The 19,804-nt window shown below is 37.9% G+C and overlaps 1 protein-coding gene across 6 annotated transcripts in view; it reads left to right on the top strand.

The window, feature by feature from the left end:
- Positions 1–14,808, top strand: part of SMARCA1 (SWI/SNF related, matrix associated, actin dependent regulator of chromatin, subfamily a, member 1) — a 73,472-nt gene extending 58,664 nt beyond the window's left edge. For 2 of the 6 annotated variants that reach the window (XM_006065640.3, XM_006065639.3), the window contains 2 exons: positions 12,863–12,973; positions 14,074–14,808. In XM_006065640.3, the coding sequence (XP_006065702.1) occupies positions 12,863–12,973; positions 14,074–14,145 (183 nt within the window). In that variant the 3' untranslated portion in view covers positions 14,146–14,808. Of the gene's footprint in view, positions 1–12,862; positions 13,005–14,004 lie in introns of all 6 variants that reach the window. The other 4 variants (XM_044937521.1, XM_006065641.3, XM_006065643.3 and 1 more) reach the window with 3 other exon arrangements.
- Positions 14,809–19,804: the final 4,996 nt, after the last annotated feature.

Here is a 19,804-nt window from a genome sequence, read left to right as displayed (position 1 = left end):
AAGCGTCTCTCATAGCTGTTCTTTTTTTAAATTTAATTTTATTTTATTTTTAAACTTTACATAATTGTATTAGTTTTGCCAAATATCAAAATGAATCCGCCACAGGTATGTGTTCCCCATCCTGAACCCTCCTCCCTCCTCCCTCCCCATTCCATCCCTTTGGGTCGTCCCAGTGCACCAGCCCCAAGCATCCAGTATCGTGCATCGAACCTGGACTGGCAACTCGTTTCATACATGATATTTTACATGTTTCAATGCCATTCTCCCAAATCTTCCCACCCTCTCCCTCTCCCACAGAGTCCATAAGACTGTTCTATACATCAGTGTCTCTTTTGCTGTCTCGTACACAGGGTTATTGTTACCATCTTTCTAAATTCCATATATATGTGTTAGTATACTGTATTGGTGTTTTTCTTTCTGGCTTATTTCACTCTGTATAATAGGCTCCAGTTTCATCCACCTCATTAGAACTGATTCAAATGTATTCTTTTTAATGGCTGAGTAATACTCCATTGTGAATATGTACCACAGCTTTCTTATCCATTCATCTGCTGATGGACATCTAGGTTGCTTCCATGTCCTGGCTATTATAAACAGTGCTGCGATGAACATTGGGGTACACGTGTCTCTTTCCCTTCTGGTTTCCTCAGTGTGTATGGCCAGCAGTGGGATTGCTGGATCATAAGGCAGTTCTCTTTCCAGTTTTTTAAGGAATCTCCACACTGTTCTCCATAGTGGCTGTACTAGTTTCCATTCCCACCAACATAGCTGTTCTTTTAAATTGATGAGCCAGTCACAGTTCACATACTGCATTTGGTTGAGTCTCTTTAGTCTCTTCAATCTACAACTTTTGTTTTTCACGACAGTGACTTTTGTAAGGTACCCAGGCTCATTTTGTAGAATGCCCAGCATGTATCTCATTGTTTGCTCACTGTTAGATTTAAGTTAAGCATTTTTGGCAACCGCCCGCCTGTGATGTGTGCTGCATCACATCAGGAGGCTCATTATGTCAGGTTGTCACACTCTTGGTGATGGTGACTTTGATTACAGGGTTAATATGGTGACCATCAGAGCTCTCCACTTTAAAGGTAGTTTCCCCTTTGTAATGAGGCAGGTGATATTTGAGACTGTGTGAATAACTTAATTTACTTTTAATGAGAAGGAATTGTTGCCTGAGTTTTTGTAAGAATATCATGAGACCGAATAATTAAGAAGAGATTTTATTTTAGCTTGATGTAATTTCTTGTTACTTTCTGACATGAATTGTGTTCCTGTTAAATCCTAATGCTGCTTAGTAGTGTTCTTGCTGGTATGGAAATAAATGCTGGTATGGAAAGAGTCGTGTTCGACTCTTTGTGACCCGACCACATGGACTATACAGTCCATGGAATTCTCCAGGCCAGAAGCCTATCCCTTCTCCAGCAGATCTTCCTGACCCAGGAATCGAACTGGGGTCTCCTGCATTGCCGGTGGATTTTTTACCAACTGAGCTATCAGGGAAGCTGGAAATAAATGCAACATGTTTTTAATGTTGGCACGTCAGTCTTGTTAATTGAATCTATTTTGTCTTAATTAACTCATATAGCCTAAAAGAGTTGGACACGACTGAGCGACTGAACAACAACAACAAAACATTAAAAGTAGCCAGAACCAACAATCCAAACCATGGACATTTTTCTTTAGTTTCTATTATAAATGTTTTCTTGGCCAAAAGTTCATAGAGATGTGAAGCTATGCTTGATATTTTGTCTGACCCATTTTATATTCTCAGTTCAAATTGAATAAAAAGAAAAGAAAAGTATGACTTGCTGTATTAAAGGTGCTAATTTTGGTGGATGCTTTATAAATCAGATATTTTGTGTTAAAACTTAACACAAATTTAGAGTGTTCCTGGATTGTTATTAGACTGTGTCTATCAAGTTTATGGAATACCTAATACTGAGAGAGGTAGCAAATATTTTGGATCAAGCTTGGATCAAGCCAGAATACAAAAGGAACTAGAGAAATTGTAATGATGAATCGATTGAATCTCCCTTGCTACATGTCAGTAATAGGGATGAATGTAAAGTGCTGTACTTGTATAAAGGAACAGGAAGAGGTATAAATGTTAGTAATACACAGTAGAAAGAACTGAGGAAAGAATAAAAAAGATGAGGATTAATCTGTAGCATGAAGGACTGATGTTGGAGGGAAGAGTTGTTTGACAGGTTCTTTGGATCATTGAAATAGACTATTGAAGAACAGTGTAGAATAGCTTTTCTATTAGCTTTGAAAATTAGATTCTATTTTGAAGACTTTGGCCGTGAGCTTGTTGGCCTTTTAAGGTGCCTTCTAGCTTGATGCATCTATGACCATGTTTAGCAGAGAACTCCTTTCAAAAGCCAGGCATTTAAAATTTTTAGCCATTTGTCGTTTTATGCATATAGTTATCTAATTTACAGCAGCATTAACAGCTTGTAAAAGATGAATACCCACCTGCATTTGTTAGTGAATCATGTTTTAAATCATACATGCCCTTTTATGTGATGGAACATTTGCAGAGTTTTGTATATTATTTCAGTGATATTTTACTACTTTTTAAAGGTTGAGTTTAATGCTGTTTTCGGTTTCTGGAAACATTAAGCTAAAGCAGTAGGGTGAAACAGATTCAGAAGTGCAGGGGAAATCTTACATTATTTGTAATATGAACATGACTGTAGAACTATGTAGCCTTATTTCATTTTCTAGGGAAAAAACCAAGTGTATTGTTAACGACCACTAGATGTCTCTGAACTCCCTTGTAAAGAATCTTTTCCTCCATCTTTCTACAAAACATTTATGTCTTTCTTTACCAAGAGGTTTAAATCTTTAATGTATGTTTTTCAAAGAGTAGATATTAACTACATACGTGACTGAAAAATGAAACTTTTGTCTTAAAAACGAAGACAATTCTGTCCTTAATTATGTTCTGGAAGGTGGAATTTATGATTTCTAAAGAATCTTTAAAAACATATAGTAGCTTATTTCATAGTAAATATTTTAATCCAGAGTTTTTGTTACGTTTTCCACTATATCATTTCCTTCCTAGTTAATGGGTAATTTTTATGTTTCTGGATTTAGACTATTTAGACCATCTTTTTAGAATATTTCATGATAATATAAATCATTAGGGAATTAAAAAATGGATTATTGTTATTTCTAGATGATCTCTTTTCCCCTCATTTTAAACAATTGGTCTTGTATAGTGGATCATTCACAATCTAGGAAGTGAAACTTCCCCCTTGAAGGAGGCAGTTGTGATTTCCAAAATTAAAATAATTTGCTTCATTAAAAAACCCCAAAATACAGAGGATATAAGTTGATTCATTATGTGAGTGTGTCACTGTGTTCAAATTAACATTTTATTAATGATTAAACCTTAAACTTAGCTTACTAAAGAAGCTGTCTTTAAAAACAGTCTTGCTTAAAGATGACTTTCCCAGAGACACCAATAAATAGTGTGAAATACTTAGAAAAAAATAGAAACTTTGGTAGTTATATTTTATTCAGAGATCTCAAACTACTGAATTCATGGCTTCTGACTTAACTAACAGTCTTAAAATGCTTAAAGGCATGAACCTTCACTTCTGAATATGCCACATTTTGAAAGCCTTCAGCTAAAGGTTGAAAATTTCTTTGAGGCTCTTTTCCATTTAAAAATGCTGGCTATACAAAAGAGAAAATGAGTTTTAGTTCCATTTCTCTGTGCTAAAAAGATTGTGATTTCTTTCTCTGAGAAATTGTGTGGTCTTTAAGTAAGTAATCAGTCTCTATTGAACTACATAAACAAGTAGGAAGGATATGATCAATTTAGATTTTTAAGCTCAGAGCATATGAATTGCCCTACCATTTTCCTTCTAAGAAAAAAATGTATTATAGTGAGGTCTTAGTCTTAGGACATTTAAAACTATCAGAATTAAAAGTATCTTTGCTGGATGACTATAAGAAGAAAAGATAATACTTTGTATAGTACCTTTTATATTATAAGGTTGCCAATCCCTTTATCAACAGTAGCTCATTAATTCCTTTTACTGAATGAATTTCAGGGCACTATCTTCATTCATTTAGTGACAGACTGATATGACTGGGATATTTGAGAAGAATCTGAGAAGTCTAAAAGATCTAGCACATTAGTCAGTTTACTGGAAAGGACATATTGAAAGTATCCAGAGTTTAATCAGTAAGTCCTTGCTCCTTCTTAAGTTCTTAGAAATACTCAAAGGATAAAAAGCAGAATTTGGCTCTCTGAAATAAAGAACATTTCTTGATATAGCGACTATACTTCCTTGGCAAGGTTTCTCTGACTCTTCATTTTAGCCAAAAAATATTCTTAATTTTTAGACTCTAGGGAGTTTTTTCTTTCCTCTCTTAGACTCTCAAGAAGCTCTGTGTGCATATCCTGTGGCCATGGACCTTAGAGTTGAATGAAAGTATTAATAATTCGTGATTACAATTGCCTCGCCTTTTGTGGTAGTTCAAATGAATTTTTTAGGTAGTATTTCAGAGAATTACACACTGTTGTACAATGTAATAAAAATTTCATGTTATTGCTGTTTGTTTTCAAATCACAGCTTTATTATTAATGAAAGTGTTCCTTATTTAAAATTAAGAACATGACATTCCTCATTAGAGTTGTAGGAGAAAAAAGACTTTTTAGACAATATTGCTATAGCTTTTTATGAGCTTGCTTCCCTTTTTGTAGGTTTATCTGTGATAGTAAACATTAATTAAGTTATTAGTTCAGCACAGGATATTTGATAAATTATCTGTCCAGTCAGAGAAGAATTTTCTTTATAGATAATTTAGAAAAACAGAAGTCAAGTTAAAAAATTTCCAAGCTATTCTGTAGTCACAATGACACTTTTGTTTGTTGCTTATGCAGTGTAGCCTAGGAAATTTTATAAGGAAGGCCACTCATGATTTTTCATTTTATGTACTAGTACTTAATTGTGTGATAACAGCTAATATTGGTATCTTAGAGCATTACTTTCTTAATGAAATGTGAGGATGTGAATTAGTACATTATTCAAAAAATTGGTAAAATAAGAAATTATTGATGAGTTCTTGACTATAGAATTGTTAAAATATATTTATGCTTATCAGTTCAGTTTAGTTCAGTCACTCAGTCGTGTCCGACTCTTTGCAACCCCATGAATCGCAGCAGGTGATTCATGTCCAGGCCTCCCTGTCCATCACCAGCTCCCGGAGTTCACTCAGACTCACATCCATCGAGTCGGTGATGCCATCCAGCCATCTCATCCTCTGTCGTCCCCTTCTCCTCCTGCCCCCAATCCCTCCCAGCATCAGGGTCTTTTCCAATGAGTCAACTCTTCACATGAGGTGGCCAAAGTACTGGAGTTTCAGCTTTAGCATCATTCCTTCCAAAGAACACCCAGGGCTGATCTCCTTCAGAATGGACTGGTTGGATCTCCTTGCAGTCCAAGGGACTCTCAAGAGTCTTCTCCAACACCACAGTTCAAAAGCATCAATTCTTCAGCGCTCAGCTTTCTTCACAGTCCAACTCTTTTATGCTTATAGCTCTATATTATTTCTCCATGTGCTTGAAAGACTAAAATGTCCTCTTCAGCCTTAATTTCCCAAAAGATATTATATAGAGGTGTGTACAGGAGGAGTTGTGCTTAACTTTGCCTTAAGGGTTAGGTCAGAGGAATGGCTTCACAGAAGAGGTCCATCTTGGAAATGAGCCTTGAAAGACCAGGAAGGAATTGGCCCTGGGACTATGGAAATGGCATGTGCAAAGGTAGAAACAAGCACAGCATATTCACAAACTGCAAGTAGGTTGGTGTGCTGGGGTGTGAATAGGAAAGTCCCGGAAGATGAGGAAAGAGCTGGCAGCCAAATGACCAGGGGCCCTGTTGAACTTTGATCACTATTCCATAAGAAATGGGGAGTCATTGAAAGATTTTAAGAGGGTGGTGACATGGTCAGATTCACTGTATAGAAATACTGCTCTGTGGAAATGGGCAAATGTCTACCTCAACTCCCATATAGGCTGATAATTCCCAAATTTCTATCTCTGTCTCTTCTCTATTCCTCCTCTTTTCCCCCAACCCCTGCCTTGGCTAATATATCACCATCTGCCCCAGAGTCATTTTTTATTACTGCTGTCTTAACCTTCAAGAGCAAATGGTTACATCTAAAGGTACCAGCATAACACTTCGCACAAAGTGGGCATTCAGTGAATAAATGAGCGTGGAACTTTGGTTCTTCAGTTGGCTTCTGTCTCATAGACCCTATCATTGGATCACATTTGGATAGAATGTGAAGAAATGTAGCAATGGGTTTGAATTCTTTTTTCTCTTCCTTTATTTTCGTCTCCCTTTCTCTAATGATGGACTTTAGTTGGCTATAACCCCTGAAGCTTTGGTTTGAATAGCCAGTTGTAAACATCATGTGTTTTATTAGTAACTGTAGTGTTTAAGACTGAATTGTTCTAACAATCTGAAATATGATACATGCACTAACAGGAGTTTGTTTTACATATTTATGCTTATGTGCTATCCTGGCAACCCACTTCAGTATTCTTGCCTGGGAAATCCCATGGGCAGAGGAGTCTGTCGGGCTACAGTCCATAGGGTTGCAAAGAGTCAGGCCTGACTTAGCGACTAAATAGCAGCATCAGCTATCCTGTGAGGAAGTGACATGACATTGTACAAATAACGATGTTTAAGTAGCAGCAATTAGGTAAAACTGTCATAACATTTGATACTTGCATAAGAAATACATGATATTTTTATACTATTATTATTAGAATATATAACTCCCATCTAATGGCCAGTGTGCTTGGGCCCTGAGATTCTAGCATAGAATGCCATTAGTTTTTGTTAGTATGAGAGGGGTTCCAAGGTGACAAAGAACCTGGGAAATATACCACAATATATAGTTGAAGGTGTTGATTCTGAAGGTAAAGTACAGGGAGTTTACAAAACAGCAAAGGAGAAAAAACCTCCCAGTTTTGTTTTACTAAGAACTATAGAAGAAAATTCTGACTTTATAGAACTACCTACAAATTTTGAGGCACCAATGTGGAGTGCAATTTATTTATTTTTTTTGCTCCTGCTCATTCACCTGCTTTTGACTTTGAACCAATAGCGGGTACCGACCTTCTGTCATTCAGACTTAGGCAGGCTTAGTGTCTAGGATTTTAGTACATAGGAAATGTAATGTGGAGTCTCTTTAATCTCTTTCAATAAGTCACTTCAAGTCTACTGATGCTTTCTGTGCCTTTTGAATTGATGCTTTGAAGCTGAGTATTGGGGCAAAGGATGTTTGAACTTGGTGCCTGGCATGATTGATATTCACCACACAGTACAGGGCAGCGCCACTTACTGAAAACATCCCATCATTTATTAAATAAAGGTAGAGATCCATGTCCTAGTACTCAAAAGTTGGGACTTGGGTGATTTTGCATTGAACAGAATCATAAGCCATTAAAAAGACATGGAAAACCAAGGCAGACAGTTTGCTTAAAGTCAATCTAAAGTCTAGTTTAAACCAGAGGTTGGCGAACTACAGCCCTTTACCTGTTTTTGTACAGCCTGCAAGCCAAGAATGATTTTTACATTTTCAAATGGTTGAAAGAAAATCAAAAGAAGGCTATTTTGTGACATGTGAAAATTATGCAAAGTTCAGATTTTAGTGTCTGTACAGTTTTGTTGGAACCCAGCCACACGCCTTCATGCTGCAGTGGCAAAGCTGAGTAGTTGTGACAGAGACCATGTGGTCTGCGGAGCCGACAGCATTTACTGTTTGGCTCTTCGCAGAAAAGAGGTGCTGACCCCTGATTTAAAGAATATGTAAGAAAACTGGAAGGAAAGAAATAATATAACCAAGGTAGACATAAGCATTATACAGTCCTTCAGGAAACGTGTTAAATGAAGGATGGGTAAAGGGGGAGCCTATTGAGCCTAAAGGAGAGATGTTTGGCAGGTCTGGTGGTGATTGTGATGGAGGCATGAGAGCTGCCTTGGAATATTTGAAAGATTGTCATACAGAAGAGAGAATCAGCTTGTTCAATCTGACTACAAAGGTTAGATCTAGAACCAATTGTTGGAAACGATAAGGTAGCACATTCTAGCTTTGCATAAGGGAATATTTTAAACTTATTCAGAGGTGGGCTAGGCAATCTTGTGAGGTAACGAGTACTCCATCATTGGAAGAATTCAGACAGGCTGGACAGCTAATTAGCAAGGACAGTAGAAGAGATTCAGCATCAACTTGAGTGATTTTTAAAGGTCCTTTTCAATCTTGAGAGTCTGTAATTTTATAAGCTCCCCCTATTGAGACTCTGTATCAGGGGAAGATTTCTAAGTACACAATATACCTTTGATTACATGACTCCTCCTGCTTAAAAATCATCAGTGAGATCCTTTTGTCAACTGAATTAAGTAAAATTGCTTAGTTCTTTGTTTTTAGCTTCTAGGTTCTTTGTATTTTGTTTCAAACTTAGTCTTCTCCATTACTCTTACCCTGCACAGCATTTCCCAAGTTGGTTTCTACCAAGCATTGTTCCAGGATTTGCAAATGTACAATATGCAAAACAAGGTTTTGAAGCCTGCCCTTTCCCCTTGCAATCTACATTAGACTGCTAAGAGCTCTGTGAAATCCTGCCATGACAAAATTTGTTTAACCTTTTAAAAACCTAGCATTTCCTGAGCATGTGTGAACACAAAGTACTTTTTTTTTCCTTCGGCTACAGCTATTAACACTGCACAACAGTTTTCCATTTGTCATTTTCCTATGTTCTTCTGTTGTCTTTCTTGTTTTTGTGTCTCCTGTCTTCATCTTGTGTTGTGTTTTTCTCCCTTCAATTTCATTCCTAAATCCAGCATGGGGAAATTGTGAAAGAAAGAGATAATTAGACCGCAGAACTGTGGAAACAGTTCGAGACCATGTGAACTACTCCCTGTAACCCCAAGGAAAATAGGAAGATAAAAAGGTACAAGAATCTAGGGGGAACATGTATGTGAAATAAGAAATTATATAAGATAAAATTGCTTTAGACATCATAAAATTTCTCAGAATCATTTTGTTGTCATTTAGTTATTCAAAAAGTGAATCACTGTTTTATTGGTAATCTGGCCTCTTTCTTTGTAGAAATTTCTGGTGTTAGCTAGTGTTCTGTTTATGATACCATCTGCTTAGTTAGGCAGTCTTTAAGCATGTGAATAAAAGATGGGGTTGGTATCTTTAGAGGAAGTGGCATTACCTACGCTAGGAAGGTAACATCCAGACTCACTCATTCCTTGATGCCTTTCTCCAGAGAGTTAGATTATTTTTCTGTCTGTAGTTAGTGACAGGTTAAAAGGAATGAAGGTAAGAACTTACTGTAGAGTCTATTTATAATCATCTTGAGATATTCTACTTCCCTGCATATGAAACTGTCTCAAAAGTATTAGTTTTTTCCTGAACCACCCATATGAACCATGAATATGTATCTAAAGATATCTGCAGTCACAGGCAACTATTACTTATTGAAAATAATAATAGCCAGAGGGTATAGCTTAATGATCCAAGAATCAGCTTCACATAAAGACTCTATCTAGTCTCCCTAGAAACCAACAATCAAATCTCATCAGGGTCAACTTAGCCCTTTCTATAATAGATAAATTGAATAACATGCTGTTTAATTTGTATGTGTGGTATTGAATGAAGCTATGAAGAGTGTTTGGTCTGCATATTAAAGATACTGCTATTGTTTTGGTAAGTAAGGAAAATTCCAATGTTATTTTTCCTAAATTATTTAACCTTGAGTAATTGAAGATGGTTATTTTTAATAGTTAAACAATAATTTGTTAATGAAGAATTTTTTTCTGGCTAGACTGTCTTTGGTTTTCTGCCTTCTTTTGGGCTTGAATTTTACAGAGTAGAAAATGCTTGGATAATTGATAATATTTCTGTGTGCCATTTTTCTAGCTTTTATTTGGAAAGATAAAACTGTATTTAAAAAATTTGCCACTTCTTAAAAATGTTACAGACAGCAATATTCATTACAAAAAATTTAGAAAATACATGGTAGTATAAAGAAGAAAATAAAAGTTCCCATTGGTTCTATATTCAGAAATAGCTGCTGTTAACTACCAGTAACTCTGCACATAGTTCTCTCTCAGCTATTTCTATTGTGTATGTGTATATATAGAAAGATGTATTTATATGTATATCATAATTTCCAAATTAGCAAAAATTTAGTTCCCAGTATTTCTCTGCTAAAAAGCTGCTGCTGCTGGTAAGTCGCTTCAGTCATGTCCAACTCTGTGTGACCCCATAGACGGCAGCCCACCAGGCTCCCCCGTCCCTGGGATTCTCCAGGCAAGAACACTGGAGTGGGTTGTCATTTCCTTCTGCAATGCATGAAAGTGAAAAGTGAAAGTGAAGTTGCTCAGTCGTGTCCAACCCTTAGCATGGACTGCAGCCTACCAGGCTCCTCCTTCCATGGGATTTTCCAGGCAAGAGTACTGGAGTGGGGTGCCATTGCCTTCTCCACTGCTAAAAAGCACACTGCTCTAAATATTGTTTTGTAAATCTTTGTGTATATCTATTTCCTTACATTAAGCATCTAGAAGTGGAATTGTTCATTCAAAGAATATGAAATTTTTAGGATACATCATTGATATTCCCAATTTTCTTTCTAGAAAGATAGTATTTTAGTCTGCTTGGGCTGCCATAACACAGTACCCACATGAGGTGACAATTTCTCATGGGTTTGGCTCCAGGCGGGTTGGTTTCTGGTGAGGCCTTTCTCCCTGGCTTGTAGATGGTGTCTTCTTCCTTTGGTTAACCTTAATTACCTCCTTTTAAAGGCCCTCTCTCCAAACGCAATCACGTTGTGAGGGTGTTAAGGCTTCAACTTACAGATTTGGGGAGGACACAGTTTTTTCACAGTGGCATCCCATCATCAGTGAATGAGAACTTCTATTTCAGTATCTTATTGCCAACACTGGATGCACGTATCACACGCACATGAACATGTCTTTGCTAATTTGGTAAATATATATCATTGTTTTACTTTGCATGTCTTTGAGTGAGTGAAAAAAAGTTTTTAATATTTGGACACTTAAAATTATTTTGTTTTCTATTCTTGTACTTTGACCACTTTTTGGTTGGAGTTCTCAATTGTTAGGAGAAAGCAATGGCACCCCACTCCAGTACTCTTGCCTGGAAAATCCCATGGATGGAGGAGCCTGGTGGGCTGCAGTCCATGGGGTCGCGACTGAGCGACTTCCCTTTCACTTTTCACTTTCACGCATTGGAGAAGGAAATGGCAACCCACTTCAGTGTTCTTGCCTGGAGAATCCCAGGGACAGGGGAGCCTGGTGGGCTGCAGTCTATGGGGTCACACAGAATCGGACATGACTGAAGTGACTTAGCAGCTCAATTGTTAATAAATCCACATTTTTATTTGAGCATTTAGCTATTTTATATCTTATCAGATATTTTTGCTTATGCAAAAAGAAACCATTTTAAATGTTATTTATCCTTTGATATTAGGCCATTATTTACCTTTAAAATACAGCAAAATGTACAAGGTTAGTGTATATGAGTGTCCATATTAATGAATCATATATTTAATGCCCACCATACGTTCATAAAAGCTGTTGATAGTTTGGATGCATTGATTTGCTGGCAGTGAAATATAGGTAGTGGCAAGATTAATGTGGAGTCTTTCCAGCTATTGTTTGCTTTGAATTAACAACTGCAGTAGTGTTTCCTCAGAACTCTAATCCCACGAGGTATCCTTTGAGAAGAGACTTCTGCTGGTTGAATGGCTTTGGGAATTGCTTGCTTTCTCCATCTCCTACCCTAGTGGTTGACAGTGCTTATTAGAACTTTAAAGGCTCTGAGCATCCCTGTAGAAAAGAAATCTGACTTTTGTAAGCTGAGTACTTCCAAATCGTACTTTGACAAGAGGACATCCCCTTATTTTTTTAATGTGATTTTTGTTAACTTTTTGTTTTGAAATATTTATAGATTCACAGGAAGCTGTGAAGAAATGTCCAGGGAGGGCCCATGCACCCTTCACCAAGTTTTCCCAGATGGCAACATCTTCCATAAACACAGGACAGTGTCACCATCAGAAAATGGACATTAGTACAATCCAGAGAGCGTATTCAGATTTCATTGGTTATAGATGAACTCATGTTTGTGTGTGGGTGTGTGTGTGCATGGGTGTGTGCGTGCATGAGTGTGTATGTGTGTGCTAAGTTGCTTCAGTCATATCTGACTCTTTGTGACCCCATGGACTGTAGCCTGCCAGGCTCCTCTGTTCATGGGATTCTCCAGGCAAGAATACTGAAGTGGGTTGCCGTGCCCTTCTCACGAGTGTGTAGTTCAATACAATTTGATCACACATAGGTACATGTAACTAGCACCACCAGAAGACTTACTCATGCTGGCTCTTTAAAGTCACACCCCCTCACCCCCTTTTTCTAGTCCCTGGCAACCGTTGACATGTTCTCCATTTCTAAACTTCTGTCATTTAATAATGTTATATAAATGGAACACTGTGCTATGTAACCTTTTGAGATTGGCTTTTTTTCACTCAGATAGGGTTCATTTAGGTTTCTGCATATACCCATAGTTCTTTCCTTTTTACTGCTGAGCAGTATTTCATGATATGGATGTACCACAGTTTACTCATTCTCCCACTGAATGATATTTATCCACTTATCATATATTTAGTGGAATATAGCCTGTATGAATATTGTTCTGAAGAATACCAACTTAGAAAATTCTCTATCACAGAAGTGATAGAATCGAAGAATTACCACTTTTTGAAGGTTGTACCTGGGTTGCAGAAATTAAAAGTCTTCTTTATTTGGTTCAGGAATTCCAGAGACGCTGTAATACTCTGATTTCATTGATTGAGAAAGAAAATATGGAAATTGAGGAAAGAGAGAGAGCAGAAAAGAAGAAACGGGCAACTAAAACTCCAATGGTAAAATTTTCAGCATTTTCCTAACTTTTAGGTAGATCCCATTTTTTTTACATAATTAAAATGCCTATATTATGTTTAATGCTATAGTGATACCTATTATAAAGACTGGTTTTTATGAAATGCTGATTTGTTTTTGACAGAAAAAGAATTACACTACAACCACGTGTTTCCTATTTGTTTGTAGCGTATATGGTTAGGAACTCCCTAGTAACAGGGCTCAGTATTTTTAAAAATTTCTCATGACTTTTAAGCAGAAGTATAATGCAAGTAAAACCCTCTGAACTGAGGCTAGAGTTGTCATGGGGAGTAGAAGAGGGGTGGGGGGGTGGGGCTGAGGTTGAAACTGAGAGTTCTGATTTGATCAAAGAAGTTTTCTGATCTTTGTGGAACTATGAATACAAATAAGAACTTTGCGGAGACAGCAAAGCTTTACTTGATTTACTTGGTAATAAGTTAACTGTTCATAGTAAGATGATTTTAACTCAGTCAGGTTGCCTTGTACAGTTACAATTTCAAGTACTCTTTAACATATTATTTGAGTGTGGTTAAGTAAACTACCATATTTCATCAAGTCTAAGATGCCTTCTATTGTAAGACAAAGCATTATTTTATGTGCTACTAAGAAAAACTGCTGCCAAGTAACTCTGATTTGTCATCAATTCTAGGATGCATCCTGATTTCAGAGATGCTAAAGTGGGAAACAAGTGTGCATCATAGAATATATGAAATATGGTATTTTAGCATCTATCATAACATTTCAAAAGTAATACACTCATAAATAACATTTTTCCCAGAAAATTTTAAGTATTAAGTAGTTCTTTAAGCATACATTTTTGGTACCATGTGTAAGTAGAAACTTGATGACTATTTTTGATGGGTATTTTATGTCTTTTCTTAACAAGAAAACATGTTTGGAGGTTATTTTACATTGGGTTATATAGTTTGTTGGGCTATATAGAACATTAACTGTGAGTATAACATTTAAGTGAATATTCATGTTAAAATTTTTTTTTGATGCATTTACATCCTAGATTTAACATTGTTGGGCCATTTAAAAATGTGCATATTGGAGCAGAACATTAAATCTGTTTCCATTTTAGTCACAGAAAAGAAAAGCAGAGTCAGCTACTGAGAGCTCTGGAAAGAAGGATGTCAAGAAGGTGAAATCCTAAAGCCTAGAAATAAAGTTTTAAATGGGAAACTGCTATTTTCTTGTTCCCATCTTCAAATGCTAATTGCCAGTTCCAGTGTATTCATGGTACTCTAAGAAAAATCAATTTGGTTTTGATTTCTTGCATATTTTATATATTTTACAATGCTTTCTACCTGAAATGTGTAGCTTTATATTTTATGCATTCTAGTATTTTTGTGTACTGTATTTTGTGTATTTCATGTCTTCATCTAAATCCTCTCAGTCCTTGTTCTTTTGAAGCTTGTGCTGAGGTTTTAGCTTTTCTATGTTTTATATGCCGCTGCTTTGAAAGAGAACCTAGATTCTATAGCTGTATTATTGTTGTTTCATACTTTAAATTTATATGGCTGTGGAAAAATGAATTAAAATGATTTGAGGAGAAAGACTTTTTCACTTCTTTGTTGCTTTCTTTTCTATTGATTATGGGCTTGTACGTGTTACTGCATACTGTGATTAGCATAATAATTGTTTCTTTGAGGTCATCTAAATATTTTTTTCCTAAAGGAATAAAGGGTGAGAACAGAAAATTATTAAAAAACTAATATTTGATACTGTGCTTGCTGTCAGTATGCATTACATTTAAATTATTCTCTAAATATTCAAGTGGGAAAGTATAATAAAGAAATGTCTATAAGAAATTTAATTATTTCCTGTGTTTTGTGCAGTAGAAAATAGTTGTGTTTACTGAATTGTATTGTTCACAACTATGTATTTGGTTGAAAGTTAAAGCTTTGCTTGCTGACTTGTGCCTGATCTTTTATCACATAGAGCCAGTTCAGGGGAGTCTGGGTATAACACATAGATTTATTAACAACTCAGTTGCGAGTATGAAATAAGCAGCATGCATGCAAAAGAAAGGGGGAGGTCTTCCATAGGAATGCAAGTATACTCAGTTCACAAGACAGAGTATCCGAGTTTTTATATACCAAGAGCTTCTATCTTTCCCACACCACAGATCCCACACAGGCCAGTGAGATGTGAGATGGGAGGAGATCGGCTCCACACAGTCACTCCAGGCTCCAGTCTGACTGAGGCTCCCTTGTTTCGTATCTGCACCATCTAGGACGTGTGGGTTATTCAGCTGCCACCGTAGGAGAACAGGAGTCTGGAGAATCACATATAGGCTCTTTATTGCCTGAGTCCAGAAGTGACAGACGTCACACCCATTTATATTTCATTGTCCAAAACTAGTCACATGGTCTTGTGTATGTGCCAGAGGACTGGCAAATGTAGGAGAACAAATGGAACGCCTTACATTACTGCCTCCGCCACAGGGGCTGTCACACGAAACTGTTAGTGTGTGATTAATCAGAGTCAAGGTCAGGTTATGAGGGAACAGGGAAAATGGATCAGAACCTAGTGTGAAACGCATAGCAGTTAAGTAAAGCTGGGCATGTGGGATGGTGGTGTTTGTTATTAAAATTTGGACGACGAAAGAGTTGCTCTCTCCCTGACCCAAGATCTTTTTGCATTTCCTCTCCGACTCTGTTTAGTGTACCACTGGCAAAGCTTGGTACAAGTCAGCATCTTTCACATCCTCATTGTCATTGGGGTTCTGCAACATAGGAATAGATCTTCTAGAATGACAACCCATCGTCTGCTGGACTCTTCCAAGTCTTTGTTCATTGTCCAGATTTCATATTTCTTACTGCCGTGCTCCTGATTGGACTCTTTTTACTGTTTCCACTATTAGGAGACTTGTACTCTGTTGGAGGTTTGGATGAAACTGGGTTGCTATTAAGAGATGAGTTTACAATGGTGTTAGGTCAAGGGACCCAGAGATATCCAAATCTATCCTTGGCTTAACCACCCTTACTGTAAGGTTCACAAAAGAGGCAAAGGTAAGCAAAGTCATACTTCACTAGCTGGTGCTTTGCTCCAAACTTCAATCCAGAGCTCTTAGATCCAAAATAAAATCTCAGAATTTTCCACTCCAATGAAATTAAAAGTTCCAGTCATCTGAGATGGAGAAAATTATACATTAGAGGGTCTTATTAATACCCACAAGTTCTGTGCACTGAAAAATATCCCAATTAGGGTCTTGGACTCTGATCGATCAGTTCAGCATTTCTTGCAGAGAAATGAAGGTGGAGGGTGGGAGCAGGTACAATTAGGATCTTTGAACTTCTTTCATGGACATGTAACAATCTCTACTTCTTGTTCTTTTTCTGTTAACCCAAAGGGGTTAATGACTAAGCTGTATGTGGTATCTACTTTAGGAGAGAAAATCTGCAGGTAAGTTCTTCCACGCTTTTTCATGGGACCATTTTCCTGGCCATATGGCTCTTTCTTGGACCCAAGAGATGGGAAATTCAGCTCTCCTAGATTATGTGCAGCATCACTGATGAATGTAGCCTACCAAGGAGGTCCACACAGTGAACAAGCAGATGATAGCATGGTCCAAACCATATGATGTTGGGAATGCAGAATGCCCCAAGTCTCCATAGGAAACCCCTCTGATTGTCAATTTCCCACAGAGAAATTAAACTGTCATAGAAAAGTTAAAAGTCCCAACAAATAAATCCTGTTTCATACCAGAGGCCTGGGCTGATGGGGTAGTAACCCTGGACCTGACTGCCATGTTGGATTGGAAGAACAGGATAGTTAGTTACTGTGTCAGCTGCTCAGAGACCAGAAGCAGTGGAAGAGTGCTGTATCCATGAATGCAGTTTGACAGATGCATAGTGCTCCAGCCCACCAGTAAAAGTGGTCTAATAGATTGGAATCTGACCTAACCTGATTGCTTGTTTAGAGAATGTGCAAGGAGGGAACCAGGGACTCTGGTTTCCCAGTAACCCCCAGGCTTCTGCAGAGGCCTTTGTAAAGCATCTATCTTGATCTATTGGATACTCTAAAATCACAAAAAGATAGAAAGCTCAGCAGTCTCTCATTTGCATCGTAGTCGCTTGTCTCTCAGTCTTTATCACACAATTCCTTCTGGCTCCCCAGCCTACAAGTGCTTATGCTGTCTGGAAAACCCGGGTTCTTGTCAGATTACACATTCTCCCATGAAGTATGCCCCCAAATTAGGTCCATTATGTGAGACCTAGTTAAGAGAAGTTACTGCACTAGAATCTTTGCAGCTTAGTCGCTGGGTGTTTGGCTTGAAAACCTAACTGGTGAAACTGTAATTTCTACTGTCACCCAAATAAAGTGCTATTATTTCCCAGTTATTGGCAAAGCTCTCCACTGTGGTCCATTATGGTGCCGTGCACCTTGTTCAGATTACTGGGCCGGTGTCAGTGATGAGACTAGGGTCTGCATGCTTTTTCTCCAGGTGTTTTTTAGAAATCCTCCAGTTGCCAAATCTCAAACAAAGTTGTTCCCCAGAGTTTACCCATGGCATGAAGCTCCAGTTGGCCACAGTTGTGGCTGTGTTGATAAGAAACTCCATACTGACTGCTTTCATTTCCCTCTCTCACTTCCTCGCTCCTCTCTGTTTCCTGGGGCCAACTCATAAAGAAACTGCTTGTGTTAGAATCTTTGTCTCAGGGTCTGCTTCCGAGGAAACCCAAATTAAAACCCCTTGTATGTGTAGCTCTTCTTCAGTTCAGTCACTCAGTTGTGTCTGACTCTTTGTGACCCCATGGACTTCAGCACGCCAGGCTTCCCTGTCCATCACCAACTCCCAAAGCCTACTCAAACTCATGTCCATCAAGTCGGTGATGCCATCCAACCATCTCATCTTCTGTTGTCCCCTTCTCCTCCCGCCTTTGATCTTCCCCAGCATCAGGATCTTTTCAAATGAGTCAGTTCTTCACATCAGGTGGCCAAAGTATTGGAGTTTCAGCTTCAGCATCAGTCCTTCCAATGAATATTCAAGACTGATTTCCTTTAGGATGGACAGGTTTGATCTCCTTGCAGTCCAAGGGACTCTCAAGAGTCTTCTCCAACACCACAGTTCAAAAGCATCAATTCTTCATTGCTCATATTTCTTTATGGTTCAAATCTCACATCCATACATGACTACTGGAAAAATCATAGCTTTGACTAGATGGACCTTTGTTGGTAAAGTAATGTTTCTGCTTTTTAATATGCTGTCTAAGTTGGTCATAGCTTTTCTTCCCAGGAGCAAGCATCTTTTAATTTCATGGCTGCAGTCACCATCTGCAGTGATTTTGGAGCCCCCCAAAATAAAGTTTCCATTGTTTCCCCATCTATTTGCCATGAAGTGATGGGACCAGATGCCATGATCTTAGTTTTCTGAATGTTGAGGTTTAAGCCAACTTTTTCACTCTCCTCTTTCATTTCATCAAGAGGCTCTTTAGTTCTTCACTTTCTGCCGTAAGAGTGGCGTCATCTGTGTATCTGAGGTTATTGATATTTCTCCCTGTTCTTAACCCTTAGTTATTTCACAAGAAGGTGTTGGGTGTTTAAGAAGAGTAATGATCGATATTATATCATTGATTCCTAGATCTAACCCTTTGTGGACAGTTAGTGTGTGACTTGACTGGCCCAGGATATTTTGCATTGGTACAAAGTATTGGATTCTCATTTCTCTCCATTAATGAATGAGACTTTTTTATCTCACCAGTAGCTATGGTCCTGGGAGTTACCAGGAAGAGGTTAAAAGCTTCCCAAATTTTTGTTACAGCCAGAGCGGGTATCCAGGCTGTTGTCTCTCTCAAGCTTTCTCCATGCTGGTTGGTGCCCCTTCCCTGTGGTTTATTGAGGTAACTGGACTAAGTGTTGGCCTTTCTCACTGTGCTGTTCCATATAGCCGTTACAGAAACTTGGTCATAACAGGCTTTTTTTCCCATCTGTTGGTCTGTCCAGTGACCTGATTATTTTGTTCTTCCCCAATACATTGCTTTCCCACTGGGAGAACTTTCCTTTAGGCCACTCTAAGTCAGGCTCAAGCTATATCTTTCTGTTGACTTTCAACCTTGCCTTCCATATTGACCCCAAGATATGCTTAGTTAATTTCTGATCTTTCTGTGATCTGATACTAGATTTGTCCATGTGTCGGACTATCGAATTGTGTGGCCTATTTTTTAGGGTCTCCATATACCTATGGGAGGGTGATGGTGAGTACTGTTCCTGTCAACTGGCTACCTTCCATCATTAATACAGTTTTGAACTAACATATCTCTTTCAGTGGTAGACACGAAAGCCTATTTGCTATATCAGAGACAGAAAATATCTTTGAATAAGGTGTCATCTTGGCTAAAGTATTTGGTGTGTGACAGTCATCATCAGTTAGGATTGATACCTTATTTGTCTCTGTTGTAGAATCAACTGAAAGTCTTGAAACACCATCTAGTTTTTGTACTGGCCATATAAGAGCATTACCAAAATATAATTTACCCATTTTCTATTAATATTGGCATGGTATTCCATCTACTGTTTCCCAGTATATACTGGATAGGCGGCTTTTGACATTCATGATAGCTGATTACAATTAAGTCTGGTTGTATCCTTGTAGGTGTGTCCTTTTTCCCTTTCATATATATCCATCCTGGTTTCTGAGATCTCAATGTTTCTTCTTTCTCTTAATTTCATCTTTCCTAGTTTGCCTCCCATCACTCCTACAGCTCAAATTATCTCCTGGACAAGAGATTTTAGTTCATTTAAAATATCCTATAATCATGCTACCTGGTAAAGGGCCTTCCACTATGTCCAGGCCACCTCAATTCTCA

The sequence above is a fragment of the Bubalus bubalis genome, chromosome X (genome assembly GCF_019923935.1).
Source record: "Bubalus bubalis isolate 160015118507 breed Murrah chromosome X, NDDB_SH_1, whole genome shotgun sequence".
NCBI lineage: Eukaryota > Metazoa > Chordata > Mammalia > Artiodactyla > Bovidae > Bubalus > Bubalus bubalis.
This window is presented reverse-complemented; position numbering and strand designations above follow the sequence as displayed.